At 39.3% G+C, this 24,659-nt stretch overlaps 1 protein-coding gene, 1 non-coding gene and 1 pseudogene across 2 annotated transcripts; 2 read left to right on the plus strand and 1 right to left on the minus strand.

Moving 5' to 3' along the window:
- Positions 1–10,047: 10,047 nt before the first annotated feature.
- Positions 10,048–10,862, minus strand: LOC124098999 (aquaporin-11-like; annotated as a pseudogene).
- Positions 10,863–11,621: 759 nt separating this feature from the next.
- LOC124099000 (sperm motility kinase Z-like) lies at positions 11,622–13,211 on the plus strand. The gene has a single exon (XM_046453958.1). It carries the CDS (start codon positions 11,622–11,624, stop codon positions 13,209–13,211), a length of 1,590 nt encoding a protein of 529 aa, XP_046309914.1.
- A 10,984-nt stretch (positions 13,212–24,195) lies between these two features.
- Trnaa-ugc (transfer RNA alanine (anticodon UGC)) lies at positions 24,196–24,269 on the plus strand. Its single transcript has one exon. It is a non-coding gene; the product is annotated as a tRNA-Ala (tRNA).
- Positions 24,270–24,659: the final 390 nt, after the last annotated feature.

Here is a 24,659-nt window from a genome sequence, read left to right on the forward strand (position 1 = left end):
TCACATCTGAGAAGGCATTGGAGGGGCCAGAGTTCCTTGGCATCATTTCCATAATTCCATGTGCAGGGAATGAAGAAGTGGGCCAGAGGGTAGGGGAAGGTCAGCCTGCAACAGTGGCTAGGTGCTTCACCACTGCCATGCAGCCTCTCCACCCAAATCTCCTCAAGGACACTGCCACAGGCAGTAGAGAGGGAGCATATGAGATTCTTCCCAAATGTCACCTAGGGTTTACTGACTCTTATTGGGTTATTTAAAGAAGTAAACCTTTTTGTCCCAACCTCCCTTTGCTTTCTTGTGGTGGAAAAGTCTTCTTGGATTGAGTGCTGTTGAGAGCCACAGCCGAAGGGGCCCCAGCAAACTTCCAGCTGCCAGCTGATTGGCTCCTCTGCAGTGATGCTCTTTGGGCTGTTTCCCCGCCCTTTCAGACCATGGAGCTGCTCAATGGGGGACTCTTTTGGCTCCGCCCACACGACCCAGCAATCAGCCTCAAGAGCGGGAGGAGTGGGGGTTGAGAGGCTTGCTGAAAGCCGGTGGTGGCAGTTGGGCTCTGAGGGAATTCCTGAAGAGCTCCTGTGGTGCGTGGCTCTGAATTGTGCCCAGCCAGACTGCTGCAGAGTGCCTTTTGGCAAGTTCATGATTTATCTCTGTTGATCAGGTGGGGTGGAGGCCATTCTTCTCACCCATTTGCTAAGGGCTGTGAATTTTTACACTCTGGTGTTAACTGCTTCTAAATTGTCATTCTTTTCTTCCCTCCAGCTATGTTTCTTACATCCCAAGTTATTTTACATTTAAAACTAAATACTATATTCTGAAAATAGACCACTGTACTATCAAGTCTCCTCACAAAACTGATGTTCGAGAAGATGCAACAATTCAGAGGGGAAATGATTGAGATATGAGAGCCTAATCAGTGTGTTAATGCACTGATGGGGATTATCTGAGTGAAACTAGAGACAGGTGGGGTGTGGTTGGAGGAGGTGGGTCATTCCTTTGGAGTCTTGCCTTTGTGGTGTATATTTTGTCCCTTTCTGCTTCCTGGTGCAATGTCCTGAGCTGCTTTCTTCTGTCATGCCCTTCCACCAGGATGTTCTGCCTCACCTCAGACCCAGAGTAACACAGCCATCTATAGATGGAGACATCTGAACCTGTGAGCCCCAAATTAACTTTTACTCCACTCAAATTGTTTTTCTCAGGCATTTTGGACACACCAGTAGAAAAACAATTGACCAAACAGTTTCCAATTGTGAAATCATCAGGTGCTTGGAAAGTTTTTTGAAAGAAAAAGTCTTGGCATATTTTTTCTAAAGAGAAAAATTCCCAATGGTAGTAAATCCCCCTAAATGAAAGCCACTTCCTAGACTGGGGCATGAGCATGCTGTGTGCTGCCAGGAAATGGACATTTTCTGATCCAGTCTTGTCTAGGGAATGGATTGTTTAATTGCTGCCTGGAAGATTACTACAATGTGCAGAAGATTTGGGAGGCAAGAGGGGCATAATGAGGAGTGTGCCTGAGAGCAAGCTCAGTGCCAGCTGGACGACTCCATGTCTACAGGGGCGCAGTAATAGAGATGTGCAGAAATCCTGGAGGATGAGAGGGAAGCAGTGTGGAGAGAAATGGCTTTTGTGAATTTGTGTGGCTTTGTCTCGGGAGTACAAACACAGGGTGTCTTGGGCTTGTATTTTCCTTTAGGCCTGCCACTGGACTAGGTTGTAACTTGTCAGGCAGGTGTTCTGCTTGTGACTTCTAGAAACAGATGTTGGCCTTCCTCCTGTGGACAATGTAACTCCCCCTTTCTAGGTTAGAAGGAAGGGCTGTTTCACTCACTGACTTAATTAAATATGTGGATACTGAGCCCCTTTATGCTGAGGCCCTTCCAGCAAGTGGTACCCAAACTATGGGCTCCATCCCTACAGCCAGTGCTCAATTTTCCAGTGTGGGCCCTGTTCTCCTGGAGGCCTCCTTTGGTCCATAACTTCCTACAGCCTCTTATTGCATGCTGGTCAAAAGTGCAGTCAAGTGGGAACGGATGTTTGGATCAGTGTAAGTCCCCCACTCCAGGAGGTTATGGGCAGCAGTCCAGCAACCCAGATGTGATGCTTGTCTTCACAAACCCTGAGTAGAAGCAGGCCTCAGTTGCACAGGGAGAGCTAAATAGTTTCCTTTACAAAATATGAAGCCTCAGGAAACAGGAAATGGATTAGTACAACAGAATTACTTTCAACACACAAGCTTTACAATTTAAATGAAATAGATCAGTTGGTGAAAAAGCAAAAAACCAAAAGAACCATAAGAATGGGAACATTGAAGGAGACCCTCATCATTACACAGATTACAATAATGACGATGTGAGGGGAAAAAAAAAGAAGTGTGTCACATTAGATTGGGTAGAGAGAAGTGAGAGGAGGGGAGGGGAGGGGGGATAGGAAGGACAACAGAATAAAATAGACACTACTATTGCTGTACGTATATATGGAACTGTACGACCAATGTGATTCAGCAACCTGTACACTCAGAAAAAGGAGTAATTATACCCCATTTGATTCAAATGTATAATATGTCAAGATCATTGTATGCTCATGTGTAACTAATTAAAACAAATAATTAAAAAAAAAAAAAAGAATAGGAACATTGAGATCTGCCCACACCAGCCTGCGTGGGAACCAGGCTCACAGGTTCACTCATCCACCAGCAGGGCAGACACCCACTGGAGCCAAGCCTCTGGCACAGGACCACCCCTTCCCTCCAGCAGACTACTGCAGGAGCCCAGGCCTGGCCCAGATCCACCCACCAATTTGCGAAGGACCCAGGTCCAGAGTAGGTCCAAGTTCACACCCCCTCCCCCCAGAGACTAAGCCTAACCCACTTCCATCTTGGAACACTGCAGTCATCGCCATAGCCTTCCCCACGCAGTAGCCCCTAACTTTTTGACAGTAGAAAGGGCCTAGAAGCAGCTGCTTCTCAGGACAGGCTTCCCAAAGAGAGTGTGAGGCCTACCCTTTCATCTCTGTAGGACATGGTTTCCTTCTTGGGGCACCTTAATTATGATCTCAAGTTACATCAGCTATTGCTGCCACAACCTTTAGATGCAGTAACATATATTGAGGGACACTAGCAGGGTCTGGATGCCCAAAAATAAGGTGAGGTACAGACAATCTGCACGGGTTCTACAAGAATACAGGGTATAACTGTAATATCTCAGATCCACATTGCAAGAAAGGAAGACACATAGACAACATGAAAAAACAAGGGAGGAAAGTGCCCCAAATAAACCAGGGCAGTATAACAGAACTCATGGACAGTGAAGTTGAAGAAATATCAGAGAAGAAGTTCAGAACATTCATAATTAAAATGCTCTATGAATTAAAGAATGACCTAAATGAGAAAATACAGGGAAAAACCAATCACTTCAACAAAGAGATAAAAGCAAATACAGGTAGCCAAAGATTACTTCAAGAGAGAGAGACTCTGGGAAAAAAAAATCAGTCAGAAATCCTTGAAATGAAGGATACAATAAACCAAATTAAAAACTCAATAGAAAGAATAGCCAACAGACTAGATCACTTGGAAGAAAGAACGTCAGATAATGAAGACAAAGTACACAATCTGGAAAATAAAGTTGATCACACAGTGAAGATAGTAAGAAACCATGAACACAGAATTATGGGACAGCATCAAAAGACCAAATCTAAGAGTTATTGGGATAGAGGAAGGCACAGAGTTTCAAACCAAAGAAATCTACAATCTCTTCAACGAGATATCAGAAATTTTCCCAAGCATGAAGAACAAATTGGAAAACCAAATACAAGAGGCATATAGGACCTACATGGAGAGCAGGGCAAGCTCCTAATTCACTTTGACTTGCATCCTTGTATGATTACCTTTTCTCCTATCTAGTTGATTTTTGAAGTTAAATGTTTTTTCCCATCTCTTTAATTTTAGATATGTTCTACAGGCATTTCTGTGTGTTTTCAATGGGCTTTCCTTTTAAAATGAGAAAAAGAAACACCATAGTAATGTGAAACCATTCAAGTTACAACTTTAGTAATGTACAGAAGGCTACTCCTATACATCTCCACTCCCAACCCCCTCAGTTACTGATGTCACAATGTAACAAGTAGATGCATTGTGTGTGGAATCAAGGATGAAGTGGCCTTTGAGGGCCTGTGTTCCTCATCATGGTGAACAAATTTTTAGGCATCCCCTGGACCAGCAGAGGGTCCCATGATATCTAAAAAAATAAGCTATTCTGTTCCCTGGAGTCCTTGGTGGGGGAGGGGGGTCCTGCAAATTACTGAGATGCCCATAAGGTATCTTTCCTATTGTGTTTGTGCAAACTACTTAGCATCTCCTTAGAAGTTGTAATCTCTTCAAGAAGCACATCTTTCTTTTTTTTTCTTTAAATATTTATTTTTGTTTTCAGCGGTATAGAGAATCAGATGTAACTGCGTTACTATTACTGTCCTTGATGGAGTCTGCCTGCAAACGGGATATTCTGTCAAGGTATAGATAGGTAACAGCAGACATGCTTGAAAACGAGGTATCTGCTGTCCTTGGGAGGGCCTACTTGCAAACGAGAGGCTCCTTCAAGGTTTAGATAAGGTAACAGCAGACACGCTTGAAAACGAGGTGTCTGCTGTCCTTAGGAGGACTTGCCTGCAAACGGGATGTTCTGCCAAGTGGGCTAGGAGGGCGCTGAGAAAAATTTTATTATCTGTTCTTAACAAAGAGCAGAGTTCAACATACTCCCGGCCAAGAATAGATTAGCCATGAGAAGCCAGTCACTTCTGATTAGAAAGTAAAACTTCTGTATGCTATGTTTAATTAGCTGAAAGACCTGATTTATTGATGTTGGAAGGCTGCCTTCTTTGTTCACAATACTATAAAAAGATTGCTTGTACACAATAAAGGACTTTTTTTCTGCTGCTATTTAGCTTGCTCTGCTTCTTCTTTCTTTTCCCATGCTGACCTGCAAGTGGATTATTGCAACACAGCGGACACAACATCTTTGTTTGTATGTGGTGCTGAGGATCGAACCCAGGCCGCACGCATGCCAGGTGAGCGCACTACCACTTGAGCCACATCCTCAGCCCCAAGAAGCACATCTTTCTAATCCCCAGCTTTACATGTACTTTTCTGGCCAAACTACAAGTATTTAAAATTTGCTAGCTCTGTATTTTCCTCCCCATTCTCAGAGTAAACCAGGCTAAAGATTGCCATCAATAGCCATGTCATGATTCTATACCTAGCAGACCCAAAAGGGTCTACAAAGAAACTATTAGAGCTAATAAATGAATTCAGCAAAGTGGCAGGATATAAAATCAACACGCATAAATCAAAGGCATTCCTGTATATCAGCGACAAATCCTCTGAAGTGGAAATGAGGACAACCACTCCATTCACAATATCTTCAAAAAAAATAAAATACTTGGGAATCAACCTAACAAAAGAGGTGAAAGACTTATACAATGAAAACTACAGAACCCTAAAGAGAGAAATAGAAGAAGATCTTAGAAGATGGAAAAATATACCCTGTTCATGGATAGGCAGAACTAACATCATCAAAATGGCGATATTACCAAAAGTTCTCTATAGGTTTAATGCAATGCCAATCAAAATCCCAACGGCATTTCTTGTAGAAATAGAGAAAGCAATCATGAAATTCATATGGAAAAACAAAAGACCCAGAATAGCAAAAACAATGCTAAGCAGGAAGTGTGAATCAGGCGGTATAGCGATACCAGACTTCAAACTATACTACAGAGCAATAGTAACAAAAACAGCATGGTACTGGTACCAAAACAGGCGGGTGGACCCATGGTACAGAATAGAGGACACAGAAACCAATCCACAAAACTACAACTACCTTATATTTGATAAAGGGGCTAAAAGCATGCAATGGAGGAAGGATAGCATCTTCAACAAATGGTGCTGGGAAAACTGGAAATCCATATGCAACAAAATGAAACTGAATCCCTTTCTCTCGCCATGCACAAAAGTGAATTCAAAATGGATCAAGGAGCTTGATATCAAATCAGAGACACGCCGTCTGATAGAAGAAAAAGTTGGCTACGATCTACATACTGTGGGGTCGGGCTCCAAATTCCTCAATAGGACACCCATAGCACAAAAGTTAATAACTAGAATCAACAAATGGGACTTACTCAAACTAAAAAGTTTTTTCTCAGCAAAAGATACAATAAGAGAGGTAAATAGAGAGCCTACATCCTGGGAACAAATCTTTACTCCTCACACTTCAGATAGAGCCCTAATATCCAGAGTATACAAAGAACTCAAAAAATTAGACAATAAGAGAACAAACAACCCAATCAACAAATGGGCCAAGGACCTGAACAGACACTTCTCAGAGGAGGACATACAATCAATCAACAAGTACATGAAAAAATGCTCACCATCTCTAGCAGTCAGAGAAATGCAAATCAAAACCACCCTAAGATACCATCTCACTCCAGTTAGATTGGCAGCCATTATGAAGTCAAACAACAACAAGTGCTGGCGAGGATGTGGGGAAAAGGGTACACTTGTACATTGCTGGTGGGACTGCAAATTGGTGCAGCCAATTTGGAAAGCAGTATGGAGATTTCTTGGAAAGCTGGGAATGGAGCCACCATTTGACCCAGCTATTCCCCTTCTCGGTCTATTCCCTAAAGACCTAAAAAGAGCATGCTACAGGGACACTGCTACATCGATGTTCATAGCAGCACAATTCACAATAGCTAGACTGTGGAACCAACCTAGATGCCCTTCAATGGATGAATGGATAAAAAAAATGTGGCATTTATACACAATGGAGTATTACTCTGCATTAAAAAATGACAAAATCATAGAATTTACAGGGAAATGGATGGCATTAGAGCAGATTATGCTAAGTGAAGCTAGCCAATCCCTAAAAAACAAATGCCAAATGTCTTCTTTGATATAAGGAGAGTAACTAAGAACAGAGTAGGGTCGAAGAGCATGAGAAGAAGATTAACATTAAACAGGGATGAGAGGTGGAAGGGAAAGGGAGAGAGAAGGGAAAATGCATGGAAATGGAAGGAGACCCTCAGAGTTATACAAAAGTACATACAAGAGGAAGTGAGGGGAAGGGGAAAAATAATATAAGGGGGACAAACGAATGTCAGTAGAGGGAGCAGAGAGAGAAGAGGGGAGGGGAGGGGAGGGGAGGGGAGGGGAGGGGAGGGGAGGGGGGATAGTAGAGGATAGGAAAGACAGCAGAATACAACAGACACTAGTATGGCAATATGTAAATCATTGGATGTGTAACTGATGTGATTCTGCAATCTGTATATGGGGTAAAAATGGGAGCTCATAACCCACTTGAATCAAATTGTGAAATATGATATATCAAGAACTATGTAATGTTTTGAACAGCCAACAATAAAAAATTAAAAAAAAAAATAGCCATGTCAGTGACTGAACATTGTGCTATCCTGAAAGTTCCTCCACCAGATTAGTTAGTCCATCATTTTTACATTCAACCTCACACAGAGTCTCAAGACATGGCAAAGTATAATCAAGTTCTTGGTACCAATTTCTGTTTCAGTTAGCTTTCTTTGTCACTGTAATCAAAACTCCTGAGAAGAACAACTTAGAGGATCACAAGTTTATCCGTTTATCCACGGGTATGATTTCAGAGATCTCAGTCCATAGATGACCAACTCTATTGCTCTAGGCCCAAGGTGAGGCAGCACATCATGGGTCAAGGGCCCAGCAGAGAGAAGCTGCTCCCCTCATGCAAGCAAGGAAGTACAAAGAGGGGGAGAAGACACAGGAAAGAAGCACCCCTCCAGAGCATGTTCCCAGTGACCCACCTCTTCTAGTCATACCTCACCTGTTTATTCCATTGAAATTAGGAGCATCTGATTAGGTTACAACCTCACAATCCAACCATTTTACCTTTGAATATTCCTGTATTAACTTAGGAGCTTTGGGGGGACACCTCATATCCAAACTACAAAAGGCTATCAGCCTGTCTACTTGGGACTGAGGCAAGAGGATCATACATTCAAACCCAGCCTGAGCAACTTAGCGAGAGCTTGTCTCAAGTTAAAAGGCTGGGGATGTACCCCGGTGGTATAGCATTGCCTAAAATGTGTGAAGCTTTGGGTTCAACTGCCAGTATCTGCAGGCAGGTGGAATGGGGGGAGATGGTGCTTAGGGGAATGAGTTCAACCCTAATGCCCCTTTCCTCATGTGAGAATAAAGCAATGAAGTGCTTTGATCTTGAACTTGACAGTTTATAGAACTGAAAGAAGTTTATTTCTATTAATTACCCAGTCTTAGGTATTTTCTTACAGCAGCACAAAGGGACTCAGTCATCTGGGAATGCCTCCATTTCTTCCCCCTATGGGAAGAACAGTTTTGCTAGTTCTAGGTTTCTTGGCTTCCACATTTTTCCTTCATCACTTTGAATACATCAACCCCACTGCATTTTGCATTCCAGGGATTCCAATGAGAAATCTGAGAAGAGGAATTAGCTGGGTCAAATGGTGCTTCTATTCCCAGCTTTCCAAGGAATCTCCATACTATTTTCCAAATTGATTGTACCAATTTGCAGTCCCACCAGCAACATATGAGTGTACCTTCTCCCACCCCCCCCCCAACCTCGCCAACACTTGTTGTTTGACTTCATAATGGCTGCCATTCTTACTGGAGTGAGATGGTATCTTAGAGTAGTTTTAATTTGCATTTCTCTGATTGCTAGAGATGATGAGCATTTTTTCGTGTATTTGTTAATTGATTGTATATCATCTTCTGAGAAGTGTCTGTTCAGGTCCTTGGCCCATTTGTTGATTGGGTTATTTGTTTTTTTTCTTTTCGGTCTATACCCAAAAGACCTAAAAACAGCATACTACAGGGACACAGCCATATCAATGTTTATAGCAGCACAATTCACAATAGCTAGACTGTGGAGCCAGCCTAGATGTCCTTCAATGGATGAATGGATAAAAAAAAAATGTGGCATATATACACAATGGAATATTACTCATCACTAAAAAATAATAAGATCATGGCATTTGCAGGGAAATGGATGGCATTAGAGCAGATAATGCTAAGTGAAGTTAGCCAATCCCAGAAAAAACAAATGCCGAATGTCTTCTCTGATATTAGGGAGGTGACTCAAAATGGGGTAGGGAGAAAGAGCATGTGAAGAAGATTACCTCTAGATAGGGAAGAGAGGTGGGAGGGAAAGGGAGGGTGTAGGGGAATTGCATGGAAGGTGGAAGGAGACCCTCATTGTTATACAAAATACATGTATGAAGATGTGAGGAAAAAAAAGAATAGCGTCACCTTAAATTGGGTAGAGAGAAGTGATGGGAGGGGAGGGGAGGGGATGGGAAAAGGAAGGATAGTAGAATGAAATAGACATTATTATTACTGTGACTGCACGACAAATGTGATTCTGCAACCTGTACACTCAGAAAAAATGAGAAATTATATCCCATCTGATTCAAATGTATTATATGTCAAGGTCATTGTACTGTCATGTGTAACTAATTAAAACAAATAAATTTTTTAAAAAAAGAAATACAATGTCCATATAAAAGTAAAAAAAAAAAATCTGAGAAGACCTTATGAGGAAATCATGATTAACCCCTCCTCCCTCTCACCCTCATAGGTGTTAATACTTTACCGTGTCTTAAGGAACACAACATTTTGTTATAGTATCACAGTGAGTGAGGTGTTACCACCCTTTTGAAACTAATTATTCAAGAGTTGGAAGAAAAAGGAGTTGGATACCATGAGTATAGACATGCTGAGGTCTTTCAAAACCAAAAGTAATGATAGATTCTTAGACTTAAAATGAAAAATCCATTGAAGTTTTGTACAAATTTTAATTTCTAAACAAGTAATATCAGCTCAATAGCCCACTGAAGCCCAAAGCTCATGAAATACTTTTTGGTTTTTTACCTGTATGAAGTTTAATTAATGAGTCTTTTCCAGCAGTATTTAATACACCACTCAAAAGAATAAGTCTTCACTGAGAAATTCAGGATACCTCATTTTCATAGTAATTTTAAGTCCTAGTGATGAAAACTTAAGACAGCTTCCTCAAAGGAAGTTAAAACATTGATGAATCCAATGCAGCCAGTGTTTTGCACATCCAGCTTGACCGTCCTGTAATTTAGACTGAGTCTTTTGGAATAGTTATTCCTTTTTATTAATTGTATTGTTTCATGAAGCCATGGGAGGAAAAAGCTGAACATTGAAAATCATTGACAAAGTACCTAAAGAAGGAGCCAGCCAATATACTATAAAAAATTGAAGGAAAGTGCATCAAAACACATGAAATGAAGTAAAAGGGCCACTGCTGTTTTAAATAACTGCACATGTTAGATTTCCTCCTGCATAGGCTAAAGAATGATGCGTGGAACCAGCATGTGGATAGGAAGCTTGGTTCAGACCTTCTGGAAGTGCAGCAGAGCGCTGTGGAAGATAAGAGTAGATGGCCTCTGTGAGGATCGCTTAGGGTAAATTGGCAAGATGGGATTTGTAAGCCAAGCTCCACTCGCTGAAGTAATACTTGGCCAGACCCAGATTCCACAGGGTGCTTATGCAGTACTAACCAGCTGAGATAATAACCACAATGCACCTATCTCAGGGGACATTCCTCCCAGCATCATCTGTATCATCACACCACACAGGTTGCTAGAAGTGCCCACGGGAGTCGGGCCATGCACCAAGAGGAATAGATTAGCATCATTGTCCAGGTGCACTAAGCAATTGTAACTCGTGGGTGCGGCAGCGGAGCTGGAAGGGAGCTAGAAACTCCAAGAAGAAAGGATGGACCTGGGACCTGTGCAGCTGCCGGGGCAATCACGTGGCCCAGCCCCACCATGGACAATACCGGAGAAGTGCAGGTTTCCTAGACCTGGGGCCAGAGCCACTGCAGCGCGACGTGTCTCCCCTACAGTCGACTAGGGTGTCTGCCCCTGCGCAAGGGGAGGCGGTCTGGGGGCCTGAGTCGGAAGTCGGCAGCCCCGCCCCTTCTCACGCCTGTGGGGTGGACCGGCTCTAGGCCAGTGGGAGGCTGGGGAGGCCCAGGGTCATCATACCAGAGGGATCCTAACCCTTTCCCCGAATGGGAGTTAGGGGGTTGGAACCAGAGCCAGGGAGGAGGGGAGGTGAGGGGTGGCGAGGGAGCTGTGCTTGAGCGTTGGCTGAGGGGCCAACGGTCAGCCAAGCAGACATGCACAGCTCCGCCCCCTTCTGCTACTGGAAGCGGGTGTGTGGTGAGGGATGTAGGATCCTTTCTTAATCTTATTCAGAAAGTGGCAAAGGTCTGGGGACTCAAAATCACTGGGGGCTCTGCCCAGGCATGACTGGGCCATTACTGGCCCTGACTTCACTAGGAGTAAGTGAGGAAATTTCAAAGAGCAGGTATTATAAAAGATGCTGTGCCTGGGTTTTTGTCCATCATAACTATAGGAAGCTCTTGGTGGTGGCCTATAGCATGTTTCTTGGTTGTGGTCTTTAGATATTGGTTTTTTTGATTTGAGTTTGTTTTGGTTTCTTATTTTTGGTTTGTTGTTTTGATTTTTTTTTTTTGCTTTGTTTTGTTTTTAGCTAGCATTCTTAGTTGGTGTTCCTGCTTAGGATGAATTGTAAGACTAGTCAGACTAGTGCAGTGTTGCAGGAGCCCTGCTCCTGTGATGAGATTCCCTTCACAGACCATTATCAGCTCCTAAAGACCATTGGGCATGGTGGGTTTGGCCAGGTGAAACTAGCCCGCCATCTCCTCACTGGGGCAGAGGTGGCAGTAAAAATCCTGCCAAAGGAGGGGCAGGTGTTTCCAGTCCTCTCTGAACCAGATATCATGATGACTCTGAGCCACCCACATGTGATTCAGCTATTTCAGGTTATTGAAACTGTCCAAAATGCCTACCTCGTGATGGAGTACGCAAGTGGGGGACAGCTATCTCACCACATCCAGGCTGGTGGCATGCAGGAGGAGGAGGCACGGAGACTGTTCAGGCAGATCGCAAGGGCTGTGGACTACTGCCATAAGAAGGGTGTCGTGCACCGAGACCTGAAGGTGGAAAACATCATGCTGGATGCCAGAGGCAACATCAAACTCATCGACTTTGGCCTAAGTGTCAGGTTCATAGCTGGGCTGAAGTTGAACAGGTTCTGGGGCACTCTCGCATACCTTGCTCCTGAAATGGCCTTGCGGCAAGAGTATGAGGGCCCCCCAGTGGATATCTGGAGCCTGGGAGTCATTCTGTATTTTATGTTGACAGGGAAATGCCCATTTATGGGGATCACCACTAAGCACCTGCTGAAGCTGATCGTGTGCGGAAGGTACCAAATCCCCCACCACGTTCCTACCTATGCACAAAACCTCATCTGTAAACTACTGACTGTGAACCCCAAGCAGAGGCCCACAGTACAGAAAATCCTGCAGCACCCATGGCTGAGGCAGAGTGAATATTTACCATATCATTATCATGACCCACTCCCCAAACACCCAGATCCTGCAATAATGGCAATCCTGTTTGATATGAGCTGTGACCCATACAATACCTGGGTGTCTGTGGCCAATAGAAAGTTTGATGACGCCATGGCTACATACCTGATACTCCAGCATCAGATAAGCCAGGGGGCAAGCTACAAATTCCAGCTGAAAGCTGTGCATGTAAAGCCAAGACCTAGCCCACACCTCTTGGATCCTTCCAATTTCCCTGGCCTCCCAAAGAGGAGTATCAGTGAACCTGCCCTTTACAACTTCCTCTTGCCCTCTGAGCACCAGCTGCCTGAGGAGGCCAAGCAGTTAGGGCTGAGAAGCATCAGAAGGTCCAGCCTGCCTGCCATTAATCTCTGCTTTCTGCCTACATGGACCCCCACTCCTGCCATAGCCTCCCAGCATGAATCTGTGTCCCACTTGCCCAGCTCCTTGAGTATTCTCAGTAGGTGGACTGCAGCAACAGACAGTAGCAGTTTCTTCCAAGACATCTCCACAGGGCAACCCCATGACAACAGAAGAGGCCAGAAGACAGTGGCTGGGAGGATCACTACCTGCTTTCAATGGCTGTGTTGTTGCATGCCATGTGTCAGCAAAAATGTGGCCCCCATGGAAAGAGGGCAGAAATCTCATAGGTGCAGAAACAGAGTGGCTCCAGGGGGATGGACAGCTGAGACAGACCAAACCAATGGACAGCCAGAGGACCCTGTGCTCTCTGGATCCTGACATCACAGCATGGGCATCAGTCACCTGGACTCAAACAGCTGCAGGAGGGAGGTGTGCTACCTCGCACAGGCTTCTCCACACGGGTTCCACTCAGGAGTAGATCTGGACATCAGGAGTCTCCTGTGCTCCCACCTGCAAGAGACATCAGAGACTGTTTTCCCTGGGACACTCCCCCTGCCCTGTCTTCTCTGTCCTTTGTCCCATGCTTCTGGGATGGGAGAGATGTTTCTCAATAAATTTGTTTCTCATGACTTGTATAATAAAATTGATGCTCCAAAGATTTTTTTCTTTTTTAAGGCTGATTAGACAAAAGGGAGGGAGGCCTCAGGATGAAGGCAGGAGCCCATCAGCCATACTCTTCAAGGCATGGCCTACTGTGTCCCACTCTCCTGTTGAGTTTAGAAACTTGCTCACTTTGAGCCAGTGTTATTGGGGACAAAATTAGAAAAGTTACATTCACTTTTGCACCATCATAATGTTAAAAATCTTTATATGTTTGAGATAGTCTGTTTATATTTAAATTTCAGGTAAGAGCTTAGAGGTAATTTAGGTCAAATTCATCACTGTTGAAAGACACTAAAGGCCAAAGTCATGTTCCTGACTGGTTGATTGCACTGACATTTAGGAACAGAGCCAGCCTAGAACCAAGGGTTCTATGTCTACCCAGCCTCCTTCCTTTACCTTGACTCATTATTTTATTTATAGAGTCCTTCAGGATATACTTTTGAGGGCTTATTTTCTGATAAGCCCTAGATAGTAACACTTGTTGTTATTATTAATTATAGCCAAAATCATAAAATAATCCAAGTGTCTATAAAATAATAGCCAAATCCAATACAATAGTATGCGGCAACAAAAAGGAACAATTATACACAAACAACAAAATAGATTAATCTCAAAAATTATGCAATGTGAAATGAGCCCTATATAAATAACATGATCACTACATTGATATAAAATATTCACAAAGGAAAAATCTATAAAGTAGATTTGTGGTTTTGTAGGGCTGGAAGTAGCAAGGATTGACTGAGAAAGGACAAAAGGCTATTTTGAGGGGTGATGGACACGTTCTAGAACTTTTTAATAATGGTTGTTCAACTCTAGAAATTACTGAGTCTGCGTGTTTATAATTTGTGGACTTTTTGGTGTGTAACCTATAAATCTACTTGAAAGACAGTAGGTTTGCTTGGGAGGCTAAGGTAGGAGGATCACAAGCTCAAAGCCAGAAATTTAGCAAGGCTCTAAGCAACTTTGTGAGAACCTGTCTCAAACTAAAAAATAGAAAGGGATGGGGATGTGGCTCAGGAGTTAAGAGCTTCTGGGTTTAATCCCTGGTACCAGGAAATGAAATAAAATAAAAACAAAAACAGTAGGTTTAAACAAAATTGATAAAATCTTAGATTAAGAAAACAAAATTAAAATAAAACCAGAGATTAAAAAGGATACATTAGGGCTGGGATTGTGGCTCAGCGGTAGAGCGCTTGCCTCACACGTGCAAGACCCTGGGTTCAATCCTCAGCACCACATAAATAAGTGAAACTTAAATAAACAACTGAAACTTAAAAAATATTTTTTAAAAAGAATACATTTTGTATTAGTCACAGTGACAAAAAATACTAAAAAAGAATAACTTAAAGGAGGAAAAGTTAATTTTTCCTCAGAGCTTCAGAGGTTTAGTCCATGATGGGTGTCCCCACAGCTCTGGGCCCAAGGTAAAGCAGAACATCATCGAAGAAGGGTGTGGTAGAGGAAAGTTCCTTGGCTCATGGCAGGCAGGAAGAAAAATCAAGGTACCAGAGGCAAAATATAAACCCCAAAGGCAAACCCCCACTGACCTTTCTCCAACCACATATTACCTGCCTATAGTTACAACCCACTACAGTAGTCCATTTCAAATTATTAATCCACCAAATGGATTAATCCATTAAGTAAGTTACAGCTCTCATAACTTAATTTCACATCTGAGTATTGCTACCTTGTCTAATATGAGCTTTTTAGGAGGATACCTTATATCCAAATAACATAACACATTACAACTGATAATAGAAGTACTATTGTAATGAAGTAATTTTTGTTAAAATAGAAGTACAAAGTATTATTACAGATTGTTATAAACAACTCTATGACAAGAAAATTAATAACCTAGAAAAAAGGACACATTCTCTGTATTATAAATTCCATATACCTACACCCTGATGTGACTTGCTACACTGTTGGTTTTATAATTATTTCATCAACAATAGTGTCACAAATTCAAACTACAAAATAAGTTTGATTTCTGTCCAATTCAACACATGGAGTCACACAATTGATAAATGAGTGCACTTTTGACATAAATATCCGCTGATATTTTAATTAAGGAGTAAAAATAATGTATTTCAATGATGTCAACTACTTCTTTGCTGAATTGAATGATAGTTTTCAAATACTGAAAGAATGGTTTCTAGATTAGATTTTGGTTACTGTAAAAAAAATACAACTTAAAAGAAGAAAGGTTTATTTTGGCTTCAGAATTTTTAGTCCATGGTCATCTTGGTTTGGGCCTGTAACACCACATATATCATAGTGGGAGCATGTGGTAGAGGAGGTGAGCTCACCCAATAATAACCAGGAAATAAAAAGTCAAAAGAGAAAGGAAAGGACAGGGATCTCAATATTCCCCTCAGGGCACACCCACAATGAACTAACTTCCTTCACTAGGCCCTACCTATTAAAGCTTCTACAACCTCCCAATAAGTGACCAGTTGAGGATCAAGACTTCCACCTATTGTGGGTAACAGGAGGTATTCCAGATCCTAACTATAGCAGTTCCCCAGTTTGGAGGAACTCAGACATGACATATTTTAAGTTTACTCATCATCAATATTTTAATTCTCACTCTATTTTTTTCTCCCATCACTTTCTTAAGTTTAGAGATAATAAGCAATAAGTCAAAGCTTGCTTTGCACCATTTAAAAATTTCCATGGAGGGCTGGGATTGTGGCTCAGAGGTAGAACGTTTGCCTAGCATGCGTGAGGCACTAAGTTCAATCCTCAGCACCACATAAAAATAAAATAAAGATATTGTGTCCACCTACAACTAAAAAATAAATATTTAAAAAATTTTAAAAAATAAATAAATAAAAATTTCCATGGAGTAAACATCCCCATCATGGCTGATTTCAAAGGATCAATACGGCATCACTGAATGCAAACTTGGAAAGAGATGTGTAAACACATACAATAAATAATCTTAAGAGTATAAATAATGGTAAAATGGAGTAAAATAATTAAAAATAATTATAACTAAAAAGTGATCAATATTGAGTTTTTAATCATATTTGTCATACAATTTAAGTTCATGAGATTTTATTTTTTATTTTTTATTTTTTTATTTTTTTTTTGAGATTTGATTTTTTAATACTGATAGTATTTAACTCTCTGGCTCATTAAATTTCTGGAATTTTAACAACCCACCCTCATCAACTAACTCCAGTAGGCCACTGACTCCCCTGTTTTACCATTGAGAAAACTGAAATTCAAAGAGACTATTACTAACTTCCTATGGTCACACAGAACAGTGTCAACAAGTTGTCTAATTCCAAATCTCTCCCTTAACACTGTTACTGATGGTTTACCCACACCATACCCTAACATCTTCATGTGAATGGATTTATTATTATATAGTCATTGCCTTCTTCTACAATAGGTCAAATGATAAACCTAACCAGACCAAGAGTAATGAGTAAGTAGAAAAAGAACATTTATCTACGTATGCTTTGTTAAGAATACAGCAGGATCATTCCCTCCTAGGATTTGACTAAGAAAGAGATCAACATTTGCTCATGAACTGGTGAAAATGATAGATTGTTTTTTAAAAAACATTTGTCATCTGATGTTTCTTTTCAGATATTTTCACTGTATTTAATGAAAATGTTAAGACTTACCTTAAAGAACACAATTGAAGAACAATGTTCAATTGTGACCTGAATGATTCATGGACACTTATACATATTCAGACCTATTTTTGTTTGTTTAGTTTTGTCTTGCTTTGTTTGGGTTTTTGTTTTGTTTTTTGTTTTTCTCATTCCTAACATCTTTTTAAGGCAGTTATTTCTCTTTTTTATTTTATTTTTATTTTTTAGTTGTAGTTGGACACAACACCTTTATTTCACTTGATTATTTTTGTATGTGGTGCTGAGGATGGATCGAACCCAGGGTCTACTGCTGAGCCACAACCCCAGCCGCTAAGGCAGTTATTTCTTATAGATAAAAAGTTTGAGGACTAATATATTTCATTATACTACAGCAGTTTTGTTCTTGTACTATTTTACTTTTATTTTTACTATTAATTTTAAAATTTTTATTATATACACCTTTTCTCTCACCTGTTTCCCTTGAACCTCTTTATGTCTTTTCCTCTACTAATAGCCAACCTTAACTGATCTATCATTCCTCCTCTATTTTCTACTTCTATTTTCTCTCCCCCTCCCTCACAAGCATCATTTCCTACATTATTTCTTTTCTATCTCTGTTCACAACTTAAAAGTGTAAGTATGTACATAATCCTACTGTATTAACTGTGGACAATAACTAAACACATCATCTCTGTTTATTGTGACAATTAACATAATAGATATCTAAGCAGGAACTATTTGGTTGGATGCTATAAATGGTTTGTATTGGTTGATGTATTATCTGTCTCCCCCTAAATTGTAAGGTACTAGAAACCTTCAGAGTTCTTATAAGTCCACAGGGAAGAAACTCTACTGCCTCAAAATCATACTGTCAAATGAGTAGACACCCAAACAACATGAAAAAGCAAGGGGAAAAAATCATCTCAAACAAATAAATATAATTCAATAACACCACAGTGGAAGAAATGACAGAGAAGAAGTTTAGAATGTTCATAGCTAAATTGATCTGCAAAGGTAAAAATGATGTAAGGAAGAAAATACAGGAAGCAAAAGATCCCATAAAGAGAGGTTCTTAAAAAAGAAAAAAAAAACGAGCAGAAATTCTCAAAATGAAGAAATCAATAAACCATTAAAAATTCATAGGAAGGCATCACCAGCAGACCAGACCAATTGGAAAACAGAGTTTTAGGAAATAAAGACAAATTATATAATCTAGAAGATAAAGCTGACCATGGAGATAAGATATTAAAATAACATGAACAAAACTTTCAAGAAATATGGGATTGCATGAAAAGACCAAACTTAAAAGATTTATCAGGATGGATGAGGGCTTGCAGATACAAATCAAAGGAATGCACAATCTTTTCAATAAAATCATATCTGAAAATTTCCCACACCTTAAGGATGAAATGGAAAACCAAATACAGGAAGCTTACAGGACAACAAATATATAAAATAAAAACAACAGACCCACACCAAGTCACATTATTATGAAAATATCCAACATCCAGAATAAGGACAGAATTTTAAAGGCTGCCAGAGAAGAATGAGAGATTACTTTCAGAAGGAAAATCCAGATCTCAACTGATTTATTTCTCTGGGTTGATCCTTAAGGCCCAGCAGTTCATGGAATAACAATACATACCAAGTGCTGCACAAAAATGGATGCCAACCAAGAATACTATACACTGCAAAATTAAGCTTCAGATGTGAAGAGAAATAAAAACCTTCCATGACAAACAAAAGTTGAAAGAATTCACAACTAAAAAGCTTGAACTACAGAACATTCTCAATAAAATATTTCATGAAGAAGAAATAAAAAATAAAAGTGAAAAACAGCAAAAGGAGGAACTACACTAAAGGAATAGCCAATCAAAGGAGAAACTAATTAAAAAAAAAAAACCAGAAATAAAGCACACTGTCAGGGAATAAAAATCATTTTTCAATAATAACATTGAATGCCAATGGTCTAAACTCATCAATCAAAATACATAGACTGGCAGATTGAATTTAAAAATAAGATCCAATAATATGCTGCCTCCAAAAGACTTACCTCATAGGCAAAGACTGAAGGTAAAAGGATGGGAAAAAAACATATCATTCACATGGATCTCATAAATAAGCACGGATCTCTAACTTCATATCAGATAAAGTGGACTTCAAGCCAAAAGTTAATCAGAAAGGACAAAGAAGGCCATTTTATACTGCTTAAGGGAACAATATATTGATAAGACATAACAATTTAAATATTTATGCCCCAAACAATGGAGCACCTACATACATCAAACAAACCCTTCACAATTTCAAGAACCAAATAGACCACAACACAATTATACTAAGTGACCTTAATATACCTCTCACCACTCGATAGATCTTAAAAAAAGAAACTTAATAAAGAAACTACAGAAATAAAAAATACAATTAACAATTTATACTTAACAGACATATATAAAATATTTCATCTATCAATAACTGAATGCACTTTCTTCTCAGTGGTTCATGACTCCTTTGCTAAAATAGATGATATCTTGTGCCCCAAAGCAATTCTTAACAAATACCAAAAAAAAAAAAAATAGAAATAATACCTTGTATTTTATCAGATCATAATGGAATGAAATTAGAATGCAATAATAAAATAAAAAACAGAAGCTGGAGACTTAAATAATACACTGTTGAATGACCAATGGACAGCTGAAGAAATCAGGGATGAAATAAAAATATATATACTTAAATGAGAATAGCGAAACAGTTACCAAAATCTCTGAGACACTATGAAGGTGGTTCTAAGAGGAAAGTTCATTGCATTGAAGTATTCTTTAAAAGAATAGAAAGTCACCAATTAAATTGCCTAACTATACGCCTCAAAGCCCTAGAAAAAGAAGAGCAAATCAACACCAAAAACAGTAGAAGACAGGGAATAATTAAAATCAGAGCTGAAATTAATAAAATTGAAACCGAAAAACAAGTCAAAAAGCAACAAAAAATAAGTTGTTTTTTTGAAAAAAATACATAAAAAATTGACAAACCCTTAGCCAAACTAATGAAGAGAAAGAGAAATATCAAATTACTGAAATTCATGATGAAAAAGGAAATATCACCACAGACACTAGTGAAATACAGAAGACAATCAGAAACTACTTTGAAAATCTATACTCTAATAAAATAGAAAATATTAAGACACCAACAAATTTCTAGAGATATATGACCTACCCAAATTGAATCAGGAAGACATAAAAAATTTAAACAGATCAATTTCCAACAATGAAAGTGAAGACATCATCAAAAGCCTTCCAACAAAGAAAAGCCCAGGACCAGAGGGCTTCTCAGCCAAGTTCTATAAACATTCAAAGAAGTATTTACACCAATACTCCTCAAATTATTCCTTGAAATACAAAAGGAGGGAATCCTTCCAAACTTCTACGAAGCTAATATCACTTTGATACCAAAACGAGACAAAGACACATCAAGAAAAGAAAACTTCAGACCAATATCCCTGATGAACATAGATGCAAAAATTCTTAATACTGAAAAACTGCATACAAAAATATATTTAAAAGACAGTGCTAAGCTAGACCTATAGCTCAGTGGTAGAGCACTTGTCTACCATAGGTGAGGCACTGGGTTCGATCCTCAGCACCACATAAAAAGTAAATAAATAAAATAAAGTTATAAAAAAAGTTTTTAAAAAAAATATAGTGCACCATGATCAAGTGGGGTTCATTCCAGGGATGCAAGGTTGGTTCAACATACAGAAATCAATATATGTAATTCATCACATCAATAGATTTAAGGATCAGAATCACATGATTATCTCAATAGATACAGAAAAAGCATCTGACAAAGTTCAGCATACATTCATGCTAAAAATACTAGAAAAACTAGGGATAGTAGGAACATACCTTGGTAAGCTATATATGCTAACCAAGACCAACATGACTGTAAATGGAGAAAAATTGAAAGAATTCCCTCTAAAAACTGGAACAAAACAGGAGTGCCCTCTTTCACCACTCCTATTCAACATAGTCCTGGAAATCCTAGGCAGAGCAATTAGACAAAAGAAAGAAATTAAAAGGATTATAAATAGGAAAAAAAGAGCTCAAACTATCCCTATTTGCTGATGACATGATTCTATATTTAGAAGACCCAAAAAACTCCACCAGAAAGCTTTTAGAATTCATAAATGAGTTCAGCAAAGTAGCAGGATATAAAATTAACACCCATAAATCAGTTGTGTTTCTATACACCAAAGAAGAATCAGCTGAGTCTTCATTGGTGTATAGGAAAACTATACCATTCATAATAGCCTAAAAAAATAAAATAAAATATTTGGGAATCAATCTAACAAAAAATGAAATACTTCTACAATGAAAACTACAGAGAGAAATTAAAGAAGACCTTAGAAGATTTCCATGTTCTTCGATAGGCAGAATTAATATTGTCAAAATGGCTACACTACCAAAAGCACTATACAGATTTAATGCAATTCCTACTAAAATTCCAATGATGTTCTTAATATAACTAGCAAAAGCAGTCAGAAATTCATTTTGAAAAATAAGAGGCCCAGAATAGCCAAAGCAATACTTATCAAGAAAAATGACACAGAAGGCATCACAATATCAGACCTTAAATTATACTTCAGAGCTATAATAACAAAAACAGCATGAAATTGACACAAAAACAGATATTAAGACCAATGGAACAGATTAGAAGACACAAAGTCATACTCACATAAATATAGTTATCTCATACTAGACAAAGGCACTATAAATATACACTGGAGAAAAGATAGCCTCTTCAATAAATGGTGCTGGGAAAACTGGAAATGCATATGTACTAGGATGAAATTGAACCTCAATCTCTCATCCTGCACAAAACTCATCTCAAAATGGATCAAGCACTTAGGATTACACCAGAGACTCTGCACCTACTAGAAGATGTGGGCTTAGAAACGAACTTCCTTAATAAGACTCCTATAGCACAAGAAATTAAATTAAGAATTAATAAGTGGGATGGACTCAAACTAAAAAGCTTCTTCTCAACAAAAGAAACAGTCAATGAGGTGGAGAGACAGCCTACATTTTGGAAGCAAGTTTTTGCCACACACACTTCTGATAGAGCACTGAACTCAAAATACTTAACACCAGGGGCTGGGTTGTGGCTCAGTGGTAGAGTACTCACCTAGCATGCACTGGGTTCAATCCTCAGCACCATATAAATGTAAAATCAAGATATTGTGTCCACATAAAGCTAAAAAATAAATATTAAAAAATACTTAATACCAAAAAAAAAACCCAACCCAATCAATAAATGAGCTAAGGAGTTGAACAGACACTTCTCAGAAGAAGATATACATTTGATCACAAATACATGAAAAAATGTTCAACATCTCTAGTAATTAGAGAAATGCAAATCAAAACTACTCTAAGCTTTCATCTCATGCCAATCAGAATAGCAGTTATCAAGAATACCTACAACAGTAAATGTTGGCAAGGATGTGGGGGAAAAGGCACACTCACACATTACTGGTGGGACTGCAAATTGGTGCAACCAATCTGGAAAGTAGTATGGAGATTCCTTAGAAAACCTGGAATGGAACCACCATTGGACCCAGCTATCCCACTCCTCAGTCTATACCCAAGGATCTTAAAATCAGCATACTATAGTAACGCAGCCACATCAATGTTTACAGCAGGTCAATTTACAATAGCTAAACTATGGAAGCAATCTAGATATCCTTCAAAAGATGACTGGATAAAGAAACCGTGGTGTATATACACCATGGAGTATTACTCTGCAATAAAAGAGAAAAAAATTATGGCATTTTCAGGTAAATGGATGGAGTTGAAGAATATCATGCTAAGTGAATTAAGCGGATCAAAAAACCAAAGGCCGAATGTTCTCTCTGATAAGTGGATGCTGATCCATAATGGGGGGTGGGGGGAAATTGAGAAATTTTGATGGGGGAAAGGGGAGGGTAGAGAGGGAAGGGGAATGTGGGCAGGAAAGATGATGGAATGAGATGGTCATCATTACTGTAGGTACAAGTATGATGCAATATGACTTCTATGTACCACCATAGAAATGTAAAATTGTGCTGCAATTGTATACAATGAATCAAAATGCATTCTGGGGGCTGGGTTATAGCTCAGTGGTAGAGCACGTGCCTAGTATGTGTGAGGCACTGGGTTTGATCCTCAGCACCACATAAAAATAAATAAATAAAGGTGATATATATATATATATATATATATATATATATATATATATATATATATATATATATTCCTACATCTCAGGCAATTAGAGATATGTAAATCAAAACCACATTGAGATTCCATCTCACCCTAGTCACAATGGCAATTATGAAGTATCTAAGCATCAATAAATGTTGGCGAGGATGTGGGGGAAAAGGTTCACTTATACATTGCTGGTGGGACGGCAAATTGGTGCAATCACTCTAGAAAGCAGTATGGAGATTCTTTAGAAAACTTGGAATGGAACTACCATCTGACTCTGTTATCCCACTCCTTGGAATATACCCTAAAGACTTAAAATCAGCATCTATGATGATGCAGCTGTTCAATGTTTATAGCAGCTCAGATCACAGTATGGAACCAACCTAGATGCCCTCAGACAGATGAATGGATAAAGAAAATATGGTATATATATACACAATGGAATATTACTTAGCCATAAAGAAGAATGAAATTATGACATTTTCATTTCATCCAGTAAATGGATGAAACTGGAGAATATCATGCTAAGTGAAATAAGCCAGTCCCCAAAAGCCAAAGACAGAATGTTCTTTCTGACATGTGGATGCTAACCCACAACAAGGAAAGGGAAGATTAGACTTGATTTTGGTCTAGACAAAGGGTAATGAAGGGAAGGGAGGGGAGATGCAAATAGGAAAGACAGTAAAATTAATCAGACATATATTTCCTATCCTTTTATATGAATACACGACCAATGCAACTCCACATCATGTACAGCCACAACAATTGGAACAAGTTATATTTATTCTATATTTGTATGTCAAAAATACTCTACTGTCAAGTAAAAAAAACCCAAAAACTTAAAAGAGGGCTGCGAATATAGCTCAGTTGGTAGAGTGTTTGCCTTGCATGCACAAGGCCCTGGGTTCATTCCCCAGTACCACACACACACACACAAATATATATATATATATATATATATATATATATATATATATATACACACACACACATATACATATATATGAGAGAGAGAGAGAGATAAAATCTCTACTACTGGCTAGAAAACATGATAGGCTTATAGAGGGCAGCAGCAGAATAAACCTTTTAGGAAGAAGAGATAGAGACAAACTCACACTTCATCATTTTAATCCAACCATGAGATGCAGTAACTTCCAGCAGGATCAGAGTGACAAACGGACAATTCTTTAAGAAAAATAATCTGTTCAGTAATTATAATGTATAAAAATCAGTGTAATACTAAACCCATCTAAAAGGAATATGGTAGAGAATTCAGAGTTAGAAATAATTACAGCGTTTGCCCTAGAGGAGCTAGA

Source organism: Marmota monax, unplaced genomic scaffold, assembly GCF_021218885.2.
Source record: "Marmota monax isolate L192 unplaced genomic scaffold, Marmota_monax_Labrador192_F-V1.1 WCK01_AAM20220418_F8-fsc00011, whole genome shotgun sequence".
Taxonomy (NCBI): domain Eukaryota; kingdom Metazoa; phylum Chordata; class Mammalia; order Rodentia; family Sciuridae; genus Marmota; species Marmota monax.

Excerpts from the sequence above, each read along its gene's own strand:
- LOC124099000 (XM_046453958.1), top strand. The coding sequence starts at position 11,622 with ATGAATTGTAAGACTAGTCAGACTAGTGCAGTGTTGCAGGAGCCCTGC.